The 15937-nt window shown below is 35.6% G+C and overlaps 2 protein-coding genes and 1 long non-coding RNA gene across 8 annotated transcripts in view; 2 read left to right on the top strand and 1 right to left on the bottom strand.

Moving 5' to 3' along the window:
- LOC117683219 (glutamine amidotransferase-like class 1 domain-containing protein 1) overlaps window positions 1-15937 on the top strand; it is a 151056-nt gene that overhangs the window by 126379 nt on the left and 8740 nt on the right. Inside the window, exons 3-9 of one of the 6 annotated variants that reach the window (XM_066083096.1) lie at window positions 10990-11095; window positions 11928-12035; window positions 12661-12758; window positions 12967-13060; window positions 13811-13922; window positions 14206-14248; window positions 14806-15424. In XM_066083096.1, coding sequence (XP_065939168.1) covers window positions 10990-11095; window positions 11928-12035; window positions 12661-12758; window positions 12967-13060; window positions 13811-13922; window positions 14206-14242 — 555 coding nt within the window. In that variant the 3' untranslated portion in view covers window positions 14243-14248; window positions 14806-15424. Of the gene's footprint in view, window positions 1-10989; window positions 11096-11927; window positions 12036-12660; window positions 12759-12966; window positions 13061-13810; window positions 13923-14205; window positions 14249-14805; window positions 15425-15937 lie in introns of those variants that run through there. The other 5 variants (XM_066083091.1, XM_066083095.1, XM_066083098.1 and 2 more) reach the window with 5 other exon arrangements.
- On the top strand, window positions 1305-7438 carry LOC136274962 (ankyrin repeat domain-containing protein 16-like). Its single transcript, XM_066083083.1, has 7 exons — window positions 1305-1742; window positions 3119-3241; window positions 4887-4984; window positions 5383-5534; window positions 5997-6155; window positions 6309-6387; window positions 6682-7438. The coding sequence occupies exons 1-7, from the start codon at window positions 1447-1449 to the stop codon at window positions 6828-6830; spliced, it is 1056 nt and encodes a 351-aa protein (XP_065939155.1). The 5' UTR covers window positions 1305-1446; the 3' UTR covers window positions 6831-7438.
- On the bottom strand, window positions 7624-9056 carry LOC117683214 (uncharacterized). The gene is made up of 2 exons (XR_010713430.1): window positions 8813-9056; window positions 7624-8442 (listed from the first exon to the last, which is right to left on the bottom strand). It is a non-coding gene; the product is annotated as an uncharacterized lncRNA (long non-coding RNA).

The following is a 15937-nucleotide window of genomic DNA, read 5'->3' as shown; positions in this document are numbered from 1 at the left end:
AATCCGTAATGTACTATCAAATTATGGATTTTTTCAAATAGACAAACCAAGAATTTAGTTTATTTTGCGACATTATTTTGTCAATCTGAGTCTTGCAAATATATACATGTACCATAAATGTTGCAACATATAACGTTAGTTATGAATGCCCCAATCCAGGCACGTAGCATCGGGGGTGGGGGTGGGGTAGAGATCTTACATTCAAAAAATTGAATTTACATGGAGTTGGCCCCCCACTTTTCTGTGACCCTGTATACCCCCCCCCCCAACGTATTAGGATTTTCAGGATTTTGGTAACATCCCCCCCTTTTTTTTTTATCCCCCCCCCTTTTTTTTGGATGAGTCTGCTGCCCCCCCCCCCCAACACACACAAACACACACTTTCAAAAACGATGCTACGTGCCTGCAATCTAATTAAAATTATATCCTTCACGCAACCGTATTTGACAGGAGCGTGAAGGATCTAATTCCAATTAGATTGTGAATGCTCACTCATAAGTTATTTCGTCAGTTAGTCTTTATATATATATTAGATCGTTAATCTTTCATATGCTGATTAAACAGCATGCATCCTGACATGCTATAGGGAGACATTAAATGTGGTTAAAACCTCTCAGGGCACAATATTTATAAAAATGTGATTGAATTCTTTTACTTAATAAATCGTATAATAATACATTCTTTTTGTAGTTTATACAATATATTTTATAGTGGAGCATAAATTGTGCAATTCATGACTACCATCCCCAGGGGCCATAATGTTTTAGGGTAAAAATTTTACAATTCATATTTTTTTTAACAAAATCTTCTTTGTCAACTGTTGGACAATCAGTTGATAAACAAGCACATGCTGATGATAAATGAAGAGGCTTCTACCAAGTTATGGCTACAGGGTCGGTGATTCTGATGTTGGAGCAGGGCTCCATTATAAGATAGTAATCGTTCAATAAATATTCAATATTATTCATCTTCTCTATGTACCATTTGTTTTAGCAGACAAACGAAGCACAGGGTTATAATTATTTTTTTTTCGAGAGGTGGACAAACATAGCCTACATTCTGTCCACTTAATTCCAAAAGAGCAGGCACGTAGGGGGGGGGGGGGCAGGGGGGGCCTGCCCCCACCTTTTCTCGCACCAAACAAAAGTTGTAAAGAAGAATTTTCCCAGAAGTTTGTTTTAAACTCGCTACCCGTATCTAAAGTTGCGTAATTTTGGTAAGAATATATAGTAAAAATTAGTTGGTGTGCAACCTATAATATGTAGGTACAAATTCTCAAATTCAGTTAGATGACAAACCGGGAAAATGGTAGCTACAGTGCTCGGTTTTTCATCAAACCGACCTATTTTTATTTCCGATAAAATTTGAAAGATTGGTGCGGCGAACTTGGTCAATACAGTGAATACTTGCATAGTTCCTTTCTCAAGAATCATACCACACTCTGTTATGACAGATGATCTTTTCAAAGCAGCTCAACATGGTGACTTAGATTACTTTAAAAACCCAGAAATTCCGCTGAATACGTCGTACGAAAAATCAGGAGACACTGCCCTGCACATTGCTGCAAGATGTGGCCATGCGGCTCTCGTGGAGCACCTGTTACTCTCCGGTGCCGATGTGGAAAAATCCAACCTTGACGGCAAGCGACCCTTACACGAGGCCGCTCAAGCGAGTCAACTGGAATGCGTGCAGATATTACTCCAGTTCGGGGCACAGGTGGACAGCCTAAAGAGGGCTGATTGGTGAGTGTATAAACCTAGAAAGAATAATTTTACCGAGACAAGGCTACGCTCAGGTCACAGTAAGAATTCGTCCCATATACTTGCAATGTAGCAGCCGTGAAGCGGATCAGCTTCGTGTCAATTTTAAGTCTGTTAAAAATAATCTGCAGGGGAAAATCACATTTTTATACATAACAAACCTTAATGAACATGCATATGTAGTTTATTCCTCAAAATATCCATTTCATGAGTCTTACCAAGGTATTTTGTTAAAATACACGTTTGAATTTGCCTGCCATTTTGTCGGAAATCGCACTCGGAATGTCTCGGATTTTATCATTAACATGGCGACCACAAACAGCGAATTTTCAAACGTGATGTTAAAAGTGGCAGTGGTTTCGTTGCAAAAACAGTTAATGTGGTAATATCAGATTCTAAAAGAGCAACATTGTAGGTATTTGAGACCAATCATATGAAAATTTAGGTGAAATACAGCGCGATATAATTTTTTTATTTGCTACGAAGCGAGTATATGGGATGAATTCTATCGTTAAACCGGGTCCGTAGGACATCTGTCATTTTAACGATAGAACATTCTATCTAGTGTAAACCCAGAGACCATGGTACCGAGTGGGTCAGAGCCCAGGAACCATGGTGATTGTTAATAGTCTGTCCCAAGATATTCATGCAGCACATTTGGACGATTTTTAATAAAAATACACATACCTGTGAAAGAAGTGCATTCAAATTGAAATAGTTGAAAGGGATAATTTCCAAAATAATTTCATCGACACATTATTATCTTTCACTCGGAAAAATTAACTGGAACAAAAACAGATTCCTTACGGAGATTTATAATGGGTATTGTTTACATCTTTTCTCCATTCGGAATACACTCAGAATACATCACATAATTTTTCAACGTTATCATACTAAATACAAAATCCTCGTAGACATCACATTTTTTAGCATTGTTTTGTATTGTATTTCGAAATTTTTCATTCATTTGAACCCTGAGGTATTTATAAATATGAAGCAATTAAGCAAAATCTGTATTCAGGATATCTTGGGACAGACTATAGTAAAAAATCAGGGAAAATTGTGACTGATACTCATTTCCACGGTGACTGGGAACCAAGGTGATTGACTATTCAATGATTTTAGAGTAACTGTAGATGGTAAATGTGAACTCCCATGGAATGAGTCCAAGATTGGCAAATAAACTCTATCATTTTTCTCTGTGATAACTTAAACCAACTTTAAATTTATTCAATATTTGATACGTAGGGTACTAGCAAATGGTAGATAAGCATTGCCATACAAATCTGATGAAACGAACAATGTATACCCAACCCAATGTACAAGTAGTTATACAGATTGAGAATATATTATTACAGGACACCTCTAATGCTGGCCTGCACAAAGGACAGTATTGAGGTTATCCAAGAACTTCTGAAGTCTGGTGCGAATGTATCGCTGAAGAACAAAGATGGATGGACCCCATTCCACATTGCATGCAGGTTTGTAGCTCATACTACATGTAGTTCCTCTGTGAAATGTTGACCTTCTTAAGTTCCCATATATAACAGATCATTTTTACTTTCAGATTGGATTGACTGTAATTTGTTCTTCCATTAGTTTTGATATACAGCTTACTCCACTTATATTGAAATCGCTTATTTTAAAATTCCGCTTATTTTGAAATAGAAATAAATCCCCAGTTTTTGCTTCTCAATTTCTTTGTATTGATTCAACGGATATAATGAAATCGGCTATTTTGAAATATCGCTTATATTGAAGGCACTGATCGGTCCCCATAGGTGATAATTAGTTGTTATTATAACGGTTATATTGAAGTACTCCAAGGCGGCTGTCGACACAGTTGGTGAAAGTAATTATGCCAGACTGACCGGTTGATATACAAAGGTGTGAATTGATTTATAAGTTCTAATCATGTAATTTTATACTTCTTTTAAAACGTGAAATTTATTCACTGTTGAGTTTTTTGTTTTTATGTATATGGATGTATTGAGGCTAAACATAATATGCAAACCCCATGGAAATGAAAAACCTTATCTTCGGACACTAAATATGAACTAGTTATGGCTGTTGATAGAAGGACAAAGCTTAAATTCAAAACAGCTAAGGATTTTGAGATATCGCGAGTTCACTTCAGATGATACACAAGCAGCGTTCAACAGTATTTGAAGCGTTAGAGTCTGGTGATTTTTCTCTAAACGTAAAAGAATGCGATCGGAGATTATGATGAGGTTTAAGATAGTAACAAAATGAAACTCACAAAACTTACGGATATAATTTTAATCAAACTTTCAAAAACTAATATTCCATGTATTATTACTAATCTTTTCACTGTAATAGATTAGATTAGATTAATAGATTAAATGATTACCAAATAATTTGTTCGGGTTTGGTTTTCTATGCTTCCATCGGGATTGAACTTTCAAAAATGGCGGCTTCTCGTTAGTCAATTTTGCTTATATTGAAATACGGATATATTGAAATAATTTGCATGGTCCCCTGAATTTCAATATATCAGGAGTACGCTGTATTACTAACTGCGGGTGCAGGTCTTTAGAATTAAACCCATGAATACTTGGCTCTCGGGGCCATTTGCCCACCATTTAAAGAAACTCAAGGGAGAGCTTCGCATCTTTAAAATCCATCTACAAATTAGGTCTGTCAAGGCCAGGGATCAATCTAACTATCTCCAGCACAATTGACTAACCTGAATTCAGCTTCATGGAAATTTGGGTCTACTCGGGGTTTACTTTGGGTTTACTTAAGGTTTACTTTAGGTTTACAAGGGAATTGCTTTTAGGGTCAACTTTAAGCACTAAAGTGTGGTTGAAGCAGACCCGTTTTTTATTTTACCATCTTACTGCCTGTAATTCCTGCCCCTTGTATATTCCGAATACACATGAAGCGTCTGCTTTAAGGGGTATATTTCTGATCGGGGTTTACTCTGGGTCCATTCTGACTATTAAACTTGGAGTAAACCCACAAAGTAAACCCAGGGTTTAGTTGGGGTTTACTTTCTGTTAGGGTGGGTCTGATCGGTACTGTAGCTCTCAGACCAGTAGACCACTGTAGCAGTCTCTCTTTATTTTACCGTAATTTTTTCATTAAAAATATATTTGTTTTCAGGGAAGGACACCTGGGTATTGTCCGCCTTCTCTATGGTCATAACAACACTGTGATGAACACTGCCAGCAAGAACGGGAGGACCCCGCTACATACAGCAGGTCAATAAAAATAAAATGCTAAGTCATACACTTCAACAAAAGATTTTTGTGAATTATTGCGATCCCTAACACAAGTTCATTTTTCAAATTATATATACCAGTACATACATGTACTTGTAACAGTTGATTAAAGCGAAATGTGCACTCTGAGACTAATGATGTAAATGCTATAAAACATGAATGCATTTGTGATTCGTTTTAAAATGACATGGTTGCCACTTTATAGTGTCTTTCTCTACTCTATGTGTAACTAGCTCTGTAATGGGATAAATCTACTAGATGTGTTGTATATTCCAGCTCTACATGGCTGTCCTCTATGTTGTGTATTTCCTCTTTCTGTACTCTATGTGTAACTTTAGCTCTGTAGTGGGGTACACTTACTGGGTTGTATATTCCAGCTCTACATGGCTGCCACTCCGTGGTGACTTTCCTGCTAAACGTCGGGCCGTCTACTGTGGACACCACGGACAGCTCAGGAAGTACACCACTGATGGACGCCATTAAATCAGACCATGTGGAGGTCGCTCAAACCCTCATCTCAACACAAAAGGTATGGAAACATGTTAAGCCTGAACTAAATATAGTTGTACAGTAACATTTTGAAAATTTATGCATGCACAAAAGCAGATTAACAATAGTCTTAGACCTTTTTGGTTAAATGATATCATCTCACAAAATTTATACAGACGGTGCAAATTCCATCTATTCACATTTTTAAGTTGATGTGATCATGACTGTTTCATGATTTTAACGAGATTAAAAAGAATAACTTAAAAACACTTGTCAGCTACTGACCATCTTAATATCTTCAAGTTTGATGTCTGTTTAACAACACATCTATTAAACTAGTGACCATTAATACTGAATGATAACTCACCAAATTATATCAAGTAAAAGAACTTGAAGTATTTTTTCTGCCTTGTATCTTATACAGCTACATGTATGTCATCATTGTTTTGGTTTGACACGGTGACCTGAGTTGTCATTTTGTTGTGTGTTTTTGGTTTGACAGGGTGACCTGTGTCGTGAGGACAATGCCGGCCTGGGACCCCTCCACCTGGCCACTCAGGGGGGATGTCTGAAGTCCGTGAAGTTCCTGGTGGAAAGCTTAAAGGTCGATGTCAACTCAAGGTCATCAAAAGGGTTCACGCCACTGTTTGTTGCAGCCAAGGTACTAATTAGTGTTAAATACTGAATTCTCTAAAGCCACTGGTATTGCTTGCAAGGAAAAAAAATTAGATTGAAAGTCAAAATAAAGTAAGGAGAGGTGGAGTAAGGGTTAGGGAACATTAATACAATTCAAACTACTTTTATTTTGTTTAAGGAAGGACAACTCGGTGTAATTTCCTACTTGGTGTGTGCCGGAGCTGATGTCAATGTCACCGACACGAAAGGTAGAACAGGTACACGGTCAACAAAGCAAGGTTTTATACAGAATTATTTCATATTTACAGGCTTCTAAAACAATATTAAGACATGCAATTCATATATCTATACTTTTATATGTATACATTGTTTATCTTTATTTTTTGAGCAGTAAACTTTCAATAACATTATTTTTTAGTAACATCATATTTTACTTCATGTGTTTATATGAATTACCTGTAATTTGTAATTTTTGTAATGTCATGTGAAGCACTACTCAATACACAACTGTTAAAAGCATTATGATCAGTTTGTACACTTCTTCCTTGCAGCATTACACATTGCAGCAGGTGGTCAGCATTCAGAGACTTGTAGATATCTGTTGGAGAACGGAGCCATCATCAGGGCAGATAACTCTAGCCTCACACCGGGCATGTTGGCTAGGAAACCAGACGTCTGCAGTCTGTTTCAGGAAGTATGATCTCCGCCCATAGCAAGAATGAATAAGATTGCTGCCCATAGCAAGGATGAATTAGATCCCCGCCCATAGCAAGGATGAATTAGATCCCTGCCCATAGCACGACAGAATGTTGAAAATCTGATTTACACCAAAGCTTGTAGCAGGCAGCATTTACTACTGGAAGAAAACCATAGAGATGCAGTTCAAAGTTTTGACTTCATTGATGTTTTGCAAAGATGTGTAAACATGTACTCACATTTTTTTTTAAATGGGAGACATTTTTTTGTAAATCAACAGGAAAATCTGAATTAGGAGGAATTTTAGACCATACAGTTTCTGTTGAATTGAAATTGTGTGTACATTGATGCTCTGTTCTGATACTGCAACTTTATAAGGATAAACAGCATTGTTAGACATCATTCATACATCCGAAAACCTCAGTTTAATTCAAAGTTAAATACTGAATGCATTTGAATACCCCTACACAGTGTTAGACTTCAGACAAAATTCCTTCTCTCATTACATTGAGTCTGTGGGGTTTTTTTCAGTGTATTCTATATTTATGTTAACCAATGTTAACTTTATACATGTGCATTGATTTTTTATGAATAAACTTATAAAAAAAATGATAGCTTGTAGCAAGATTTGTTTGTAGAAAAAACTGAATGTTTGTATAATACATGCACTGTTAATATTTATGCCAGAGTTGACAGATTAGAAAATATCCAGTATTAAAAACAAAAAACTTGAACACCATGGTTTATCATCCTGCCATGGATATTAAATATAATTTAAAGCTAAAAAAACAACTCTATGATGTGTTGGAATTTATTGATAATTAATATATAAAGTTATAGTATATTTTTTATCATCAATCATCAAATAGTGTCTTATCAAAGGGCAGATAACCCTGACACAATTGTGAACCACAGTTACATGGTATTAAGCCACTTTCTTTTCCATCAATGTCCGAATAAACTGTTCTCTCATCTCCTGAGGAAAGTCCGTAGTGAAAATTCAACTCTTCTCCTGAGCTTATTTTCCTCTTTGCAAACAAACAAAGTAATGGAATTTCAGAATCAATCCGTACTGGGAGCATTGTTAGGTTAGGATCACAGCTGTGGTTGAGGAATCGCCCGACATTGCCAAAGTTTCTAGGATCTACATGAGTTTTTATCACACCACTCTTGCAATGTTCGTTAACGGTTATAATATAATTCATGTCTTCTTTCCGTTGAGCTAGGCTCCGTTTCCTAGCCTCGTCACTTGAGATGATTTCTCCCGCATATTCACAGACAAACGCACCGGGATCTAAATCTTCCAGAGTCCTGACCCCTATTCCTTTGCTTACTGTCCAGAATAACTCGACTCTCACTTTTACTCCACCTTGTACGACCCTGTTTACACACGTTTGAGAACAGCTGCAGTTACCGTTACATTCCACCATCACCTTGTGTTCGTCTGCGTCGAGATATGAAGTTTTAAGTTTACCATCTTCAGTGTAATTCTGACCAAATCTCTGCACACAAGGGCAGTCACTGATACACTCATGGCAGGAACAACCGATAAAAACAGGAAGGAATTTTTCCTTATCAATGCCTGGACCGGGAATGTTGTGCTTCACATACTGAAACTAAAGATACATATCATATTAATTTACTATATTAACAATCTTAAGACAAAAAAAAAATGAAAATGTTGGTTAAGTGATCCCAGGCCATTTAACATCATGTCTTCTTAACAAATTTTTAATGTTGATCAGTGAAGTCAAACGTTTTCAGTATGACAAAAATACAGGCACCTGACGTTATAAAACATACATACTCTCTACCTAATAATACACGTGTTAATAGGTAGAGGATATATATTTGATATATAACGTCAGGTGTCTATGGGCAAAAGTTTTAATACACTCAATTGTACCACAAGATTGTAGATGCAAGTGGCAGAAATATCGTGAGAGCTTCACTTCCACTGACAGTGTTCAATACAAATCAGTTTACCATTGAATCCTTTCCTTGTACTCCATCCTCCTTTCTACAGTATACAGGGAATTTTTCCAAACCGTCTGTCCAGTCAAATGAACATGGGCTCTGTGCATTCATTATGTTTCAAACCGAAAGCGAAACCAGAAGTAAACAAACGCACGCTAAAACGAAAAAAAAAGTTCCGTACAAAAATTATCTTTCTACCTTATGGAGTTATTAAACTCCAAACACTTTATTAGATGTAAGAGCTTTAAAAATACGTCTCATCTGTAACGGTTCCTTGTGTTGAATTTTTTTTTCAACAGCACATTGTTATATGTATTTATATCGGGTTCGAGTTTCCATTTGTGAAAGATGTCTGCGCCCAGACTACATCGGGTGCGTTCACAATTCTTCCATTGGTTGATATTGGTAGAAAAATCTACCATTGGCAAAACATTGGTACCAAAGTATGTCAATGGTAATTTTTATTGGTAACCGATTCTGCAGGCCAACCACATTCGCGGTAGATTTACCAACGCGGGATTTTCGTTAATTAGTGTCACCGATAAAAATGGCGACGAACGTGCCTAGTAGCGTGTGCGACATTTCGTCGCAAATTATTCCACTCCAAATGAAAATTAGAGAGAAAATTGCAAAATTTATAATAAGAGGAGAGGACGTGAAATATCTATCTGATCGTAAGTATAGTAAAAGATGTAATTCCGTACATTTCATTGATGCAAATCTGTCATCTCTGTTATAGGCCTACTGTAACGTTATAACATACATTTCTAATCGAAAATGAAGTTTATTGTGAAGATATTTAAAATGTTAACTCTGAAATTGTGGAAATGTTCGAAGAAACGCAATTGAGTTATGATTTCATAGAGGATGTTAGCTGAAAGGGGTAAAATGGCTTTTAAAAGTCTTTAGAAACTCTAAATTTTGACTTACTCGTTGTTTGCACATGTTATCATGGTTATAGTCAAGTTATAGGCCTACGTGTTATATGGTTATAGGACTCTGCGTGCGTTTATTACTCAAAGGTTTATTTAAATAATTACAGATCTAAAAGAGGTGACTCAAGATCTAACGTCAATGCTACCTGGTGACTTACCTGAAGATCCAGTTTATATCTGTTTTGTTAATGGAAAAGTACATATTCCAGAAGTTGTTTTGCGCAATTTGAATTCAAAGGACCAGACACACCCGAGGATAGAACATGAAGAAAATCCTGAAACAGTGGAAGAAAATAACACGGAGGATACCACGCCAGCCAATTTTGATTTGGAAGATAGTAGTGAAACTGAAAAATCCAGATATGAATGGAGATTTTCTGACACGAAAGAACTGCTAACAGTTTTAAAAGCTCGGAAGGAAAGGAAGGAAAATTTTACAAAGAACATGTGGAACGGAGTTGCAAAGGAATTAAAAGAAGCACTGAAATCCTAAAAAATTCCTAGTCCTGAACAATGTAGAGAGAAGTTTTATTCTCTGAGAAGATCATATAGAAATTATATTGCAGAGAAAAAAAAGACCGGAAACAAAAGAATAAAACCATTTCTCCACGAGTCAGAAATGTATGATCTCTTACATGACGATCCTGGCTTTAATCCACCTTTGCTAATGAGTTCTCTAGGGGCAGTGGAAACAAATAACAGTGAAGAAAATTCATGCACTGAGAAAGATCCCCCAAAGAAGAGGAAATGTAGTAACGAGCTCACAGAATATCTTAAGGAAAGGGATGAGAAGTTCCTGAATGCATTTAAGGAAATGCATGAGAACCAAAATAAAATCATGGAAAAACTAATTGAGAAACTGTAGAAAAATGTGTCAGTACCTTTGTACTTACTGTTTGTCATTTAGTATGATAGTCTGAGATAAACATTGGACTTTGATGGTTGACGTTTTTGTTAAAGGGGCATATTTGTAAACATTAATTGTATAGGAAGATGGAGAATTTATTTTACATGTTGATGCCCTTTTTGTTTTGTCCAGCATTTCGATTGAGGATATTCAATGGTGCTCCATTTGGCTTTGGCTTAGTCGTAAACCAGCGTTGATTTTCTAATAAAAGCATCTTGAGCTTCACCCTTGTTTAGATCACCCCCTCTAATTTCTTAAAAATGTAAACAAGTAATATTGAGGTATTGGATGGTGTACTTATAACCTGAGCCTTTACTCCATTATGAAATCATGTCATGTTTCAGGGGAAAAATGTGGAGTACGTTCAGCAGGATGACAACAATAGACGTTGGTTCAACGAGTTCAGGAGTAAAGCCTCATCCAACCCCATAGCATTCGAAACAGTGGACTGTAAGTACAGGTGTACTTAATCACCTTATTTAATCCCATTCTCCTTTAAACTTTTGACTGTAAGAGCTAGTACAGTTTCATCCAACCCTATAGACTTTGAATAAGTTCACTGAGTTGCCTCTACCCGAGTACCTTTATACACAGTTGTCCATAAGACCAGCCTCATCTACATGTACATGTTTATCTAGTGGCTTATTTAACATCATATCCTTTGAAACAGATTTTTTTAATCCTGAAAACTATTTTTCAATCCTAAGTGGCCAAATACTAGGACTAAAATCATGATAAAGTGGTTACACAGTGTACATCATGGTTCTGTGACTCTCTTTGTTGTAATGCAATGTACAGTAATATTAATTAATACATGTACATGTATTTGTTCGTTCCTCAGCAGCACTGTTCTCTGCCCTATTAGTCAAGTTTATACACTAGATAACACATAATGCATCAGGATTCTCCTTGTTGTACTGCTGTAAAGTATTTTTGTATTTTTTCAGCAGCAATGTACTCTGCCCTGTTTGATAAGTAGACATAAGTCATGTAGATTCTTTGACCCCCCCCCCCTTTATACGTGTACATGTTTGATGCTGTAATATATTTTTCGTTCCTCAGTGGCAAGGTACTCTGTCCTATTTAATAAGTAGATATACAGTCATGTGAATTCTACGATTCCCATTTATACATGTTTAATGGTGTAATAGTGGTTATTTTTGGTTCCATAGCGACAAGGTACTATGCCCTATTTAATAAGTAGATATACAGTCATGTGAATTCTATGATTCCCATTTATACATGTTTAATGGTATAATAGTGGTTATTTTTTGTTCCTCAGCGGCAAGGTACTCTGCCCTGTTGATTCCCTCGTCCCCCGGAGCAGTCCATGACCTGGCCAGTAACACGGAACTCAGTCAGATTGTCAACCACTTCATCAGGGAGAAAAGTAAGAAGCACACCTAATTTCATCTATTTGCTGAATAATATTTATCATCAACTGAGAGAGAGAGAGAGAGAGAGAGAGAGAGAGAGAGAGAGATGAAGCAAAATGATTGAATTGTGGAATTAAATTCTCGGTGCATATAAAGAGGAATCTACATTATTCTTCTCACTTAAATATTAATATGGAAACACTTGTTATTATTAGAGGAGTGAAATTATTTTATTTCTAACTTATTTGATACCATGAATTTAAGATTTGATATACTGTTGTTTTACTCTTGATCTCTTAGAATGTTATAAACTAGGTGGGTTTTATACCATAAGTCATGGTCAATATTTTATGCCTGTCATCATCAAAACACAAAAGTTAATCATGGATCATCCAAGTGCCAAACATATTTAAAAGTGCAGTTGTTTTCCAGAGTTCGATTTTTGACAATCTGATTAAATAAGATCATTCAATCTGCTCATTGCTACACAAGGTCCATTGGATCAGACGATCAGAACTTGATTAGACTGAATGTTTTATCCATAATAATTGTGAATCTTTTAAATCTTACGTAATATATTTAAACAATAAAGATCACGATCATGCTAATTTGACTTGATTATTTAACTGTATCTTTCAGAACCAATTTGTGCAATAGGAAGCGGAGTTGCAGCCCTTTGTTGTGTTATGTCACCTGATGGTAAATCCTGGGGATTCAAGAACTACAGTATGACTGGGGTATGTATATCAGAGAGAGAGAGAGAGAGAGAGAGAGAGAGAGAGAGAGAGAGAGAGAGACAGAGAGAATATCATAATTGGAAAATCAATCTTTTGATGTAAATTTATGGGTCAGAAATGTCAAAAGTTATTCAGAAAATTAAATAATGATTGAAGATAGTAAACACAGACTGAAATTATTGAGAACAATTTTGACTATTTTGTCCAGCCCTCTGTGTTTGAGCTCGCCAGGACCCAGGAGTTTTCTTCCCTTCCTGTCATTGTGGAAGATTTTATCAAGGATCACAGCGGACAATATAACAGTCTGTATACAGATTATAACAATTCCTAATCTCTAGTAGACAATATAATAGTGTGTTTATAGATTATAACAATTCATAATGTCTAGTAGACAATATAATAGTATAACATTGTGTATATATTATCCTAATTAGCATACAGTACATGATGGAAGTGAAAGCTACCATGGAAGGTTAATAGTTGTTGTCTGTTTTCTGTTTTATCTCTCAACCTTTGCACATATAGAAGAATATAGAAGAATGGGGGGGGGGGGGGGGGGGTGTAGCACATGATGAAGACATTTTAGAAATTTTAAAGATAACTATTGAAAGCATTTAATTGCCATATGATAAATAAATTTTTCATTTTTACTTGCTCATATTTAAGTTTCTTTCCATTGCCTGATTGGGCAATGGATAAGATCCATTTAAGTCCTGCAGTGTGTATACTGTCATGTTATCAATCAAACCAGGTAGATGAACAACACAATTAGTATGACCTTTGAAATACAGTTAAATGTGGTTAGTTCAGACATTATCATTCCCAGCCCAGTCATTATACAGATCGACTTACGGAGAAAGTACATGTGTATATACTCTGAAGTAAAACAAGATTACAGTGAACAATCTAATGCATATATATATTCGAATTGATAAGTCTGTTCACACTGATAATGTGTATATTCATTTTCACTTAAGGTTTGCTTTTACATGTAAACCATGAAGTTTTACGTTAATTTTAATAAACTAAACTATCACCTTTTTTCTCCACAGATAGTGAGATGGATGCTGTACACGTGATCATTGACAGACATCTTATAACAGGACAAAACACTCACTCCACCCTGATAGCCGTACAGAATCTGACTCTAATGTGTGCGCAAAAGTAGGTACAGATTCACCCCCCTCCTCTCGTTATGCAATAGGACTTTGATCCCCGTATCCTTGTCTGCTTCATGTCAACATAGATCTGTATATCCTTATTTACTTTCATTGTTATTGCATTTTTTATTGAATGACGTTTTTACTGTTGGAGTTTACAAGATCTTTTTTTAGTTGAGATTGAAATAAATGTCGTTATAAATCTGGCTTGTATTTTATTTTTATTTTATTTTAGTTTTATATTTTGATACACTAACTTTGGTTGATGCTTTAATGGATTTCTGTAGTAAACATGCAGTGTCTGGCAGCAGGGATATGAGGTGATAACATGTAAGCATAAGAAAGTAAAATACATACTAAATACATGGCAACCTTTCATACCCAACACCTGACGTATGTAACACCTGTATAGCCCCAAACCTGTAAAAATGGCACTTAATTGTCCTACCCAACAGCTCAATTATAAGACACCTGACGTTCATCTGAAACAGTGAATGTACATGTACAAAATAAAAACTTAAAGTAAAAAAACATTATAATAAACAAACAAGTTCTTCTGGAAGAAGTACATTTGCTAAAAAGTGTCATACTTTGATCACAAATTGATAAAAGCAGCATCTCTCATTATCTTTGGTTTTCCTCATCTACATGTGTGTATATGTTTGTACTGGTGCATATTTAATGTTAAAACTTCCTACAGAATTTAAAAATGATGGTAATATAACATTGCATTGCTGAATTATTGAATAAATTCATAATCTTTCTCTATTCTAAAAAATACCTGCTTATAAATTTTTTACTAAAGCGCTTTTTTGAAAAATATATTTGTTGTTCTGTTCTGTAAATTGTTTGCTGTGTATCTTAGTTAATGGTTTCTATTGTTACAGGCTACCCCACACACCAGCATAACATTACACATTATGTTGACTACATGTACAGTTTGACCAAAATTGGAACAAACGCAACGTGAAACAAGAAACTGATGGCCATACTGTACGCTTATATTGTTTGTGATACTTAAAATGGACCATTGTCGGTAACCAGGTGTATGATGATTGCAAGGTTAAGTGAAATGTAACGACTTTAGTTAAGGAATTTGATTATTAATTGGTGATTTATGGTTGGTCGTGATCAAATCAAATAATTAAAAGCCCAAAAGGGCTTTTTATCAGATTTGATCAGGGCATAACAACCTCATAATATAAAAAAAAATTCAAAAAGTGATTCCTTTAAGTTTTTATTTAGATTTCTACAGTTTTTAGCAATTGTACGGTTCATATTAAATTATAGACATTTTTAGTTATTTTCATTTCGTATTATAATACAAACCCCGCTTGCTGCCCACATGTACGTTATTTGTGTCATTGAGGAAATGTATTGGACTCATCTGTATCAGCCACAAAGACACTAGAACACGCAAATACTGAAGAATGTTTTGTTAAAAAATGCGAAATCTTCTTTGTTTAGTACATTTATTCCATCTATATAAACAGTGTTTACAGTCATGATCAGTTGTTTTGTGTTTGTTTTCTGCGTTGTAAAAAGGAGCAAAGTTTCAGCACAATCATGTTCGTAACGTTGTGTGGCTTTGTATATTGTGAAATGAAACAAAAAATGAAAAACAAGTTTGGCATATGCTTGTTCAATATGATCAAATAGAAATAGCAGGGTTGCTCAGTTGATGACAACATACATAAGAAAGTGTTTTTAGCTCACCGAGACGAAGTCGGGGGAGCTTATGCCATACCCCCGACGTCGGCGTCGGCGTCCGGACCTGGTTAAAGTTTTTGTTGCAGGTCCTGTTTCTAAGTTATTACTTGTTCTATCTTCACCAAACTTGCATGGATGATGCATCTGGACCTAATTATGGACTTAAAGGACTTGGAAATTGTACTATTATATGATATTGTCCTATTATATGATATTTTTATATATAATATTCAATCATATGGTACAATATTGTATAATATGATATTGTATTATATAATATTTTACTATATCATGTGATATTGTATCATA

The sequence above is a fragment of the Magallana gigas genome, chromosome 4, assembly GCF_963853765.1.
Source record: "Magallana gigas chromosome 4, xbMagGiga1.1, whole genome shotgun sequence".
NCBI classification, from domain to species: domain Eukaryota; kingdom Metazoa; phylum Mollusca; class Bivalvia; order Ostreida; family Ostreidae; genus Magallana; species Magallana gigas.
Note: the sequence above shows the minus strand (reverse complement) of the source record. Positions and strands in the feature narration are given on the sequence as shown.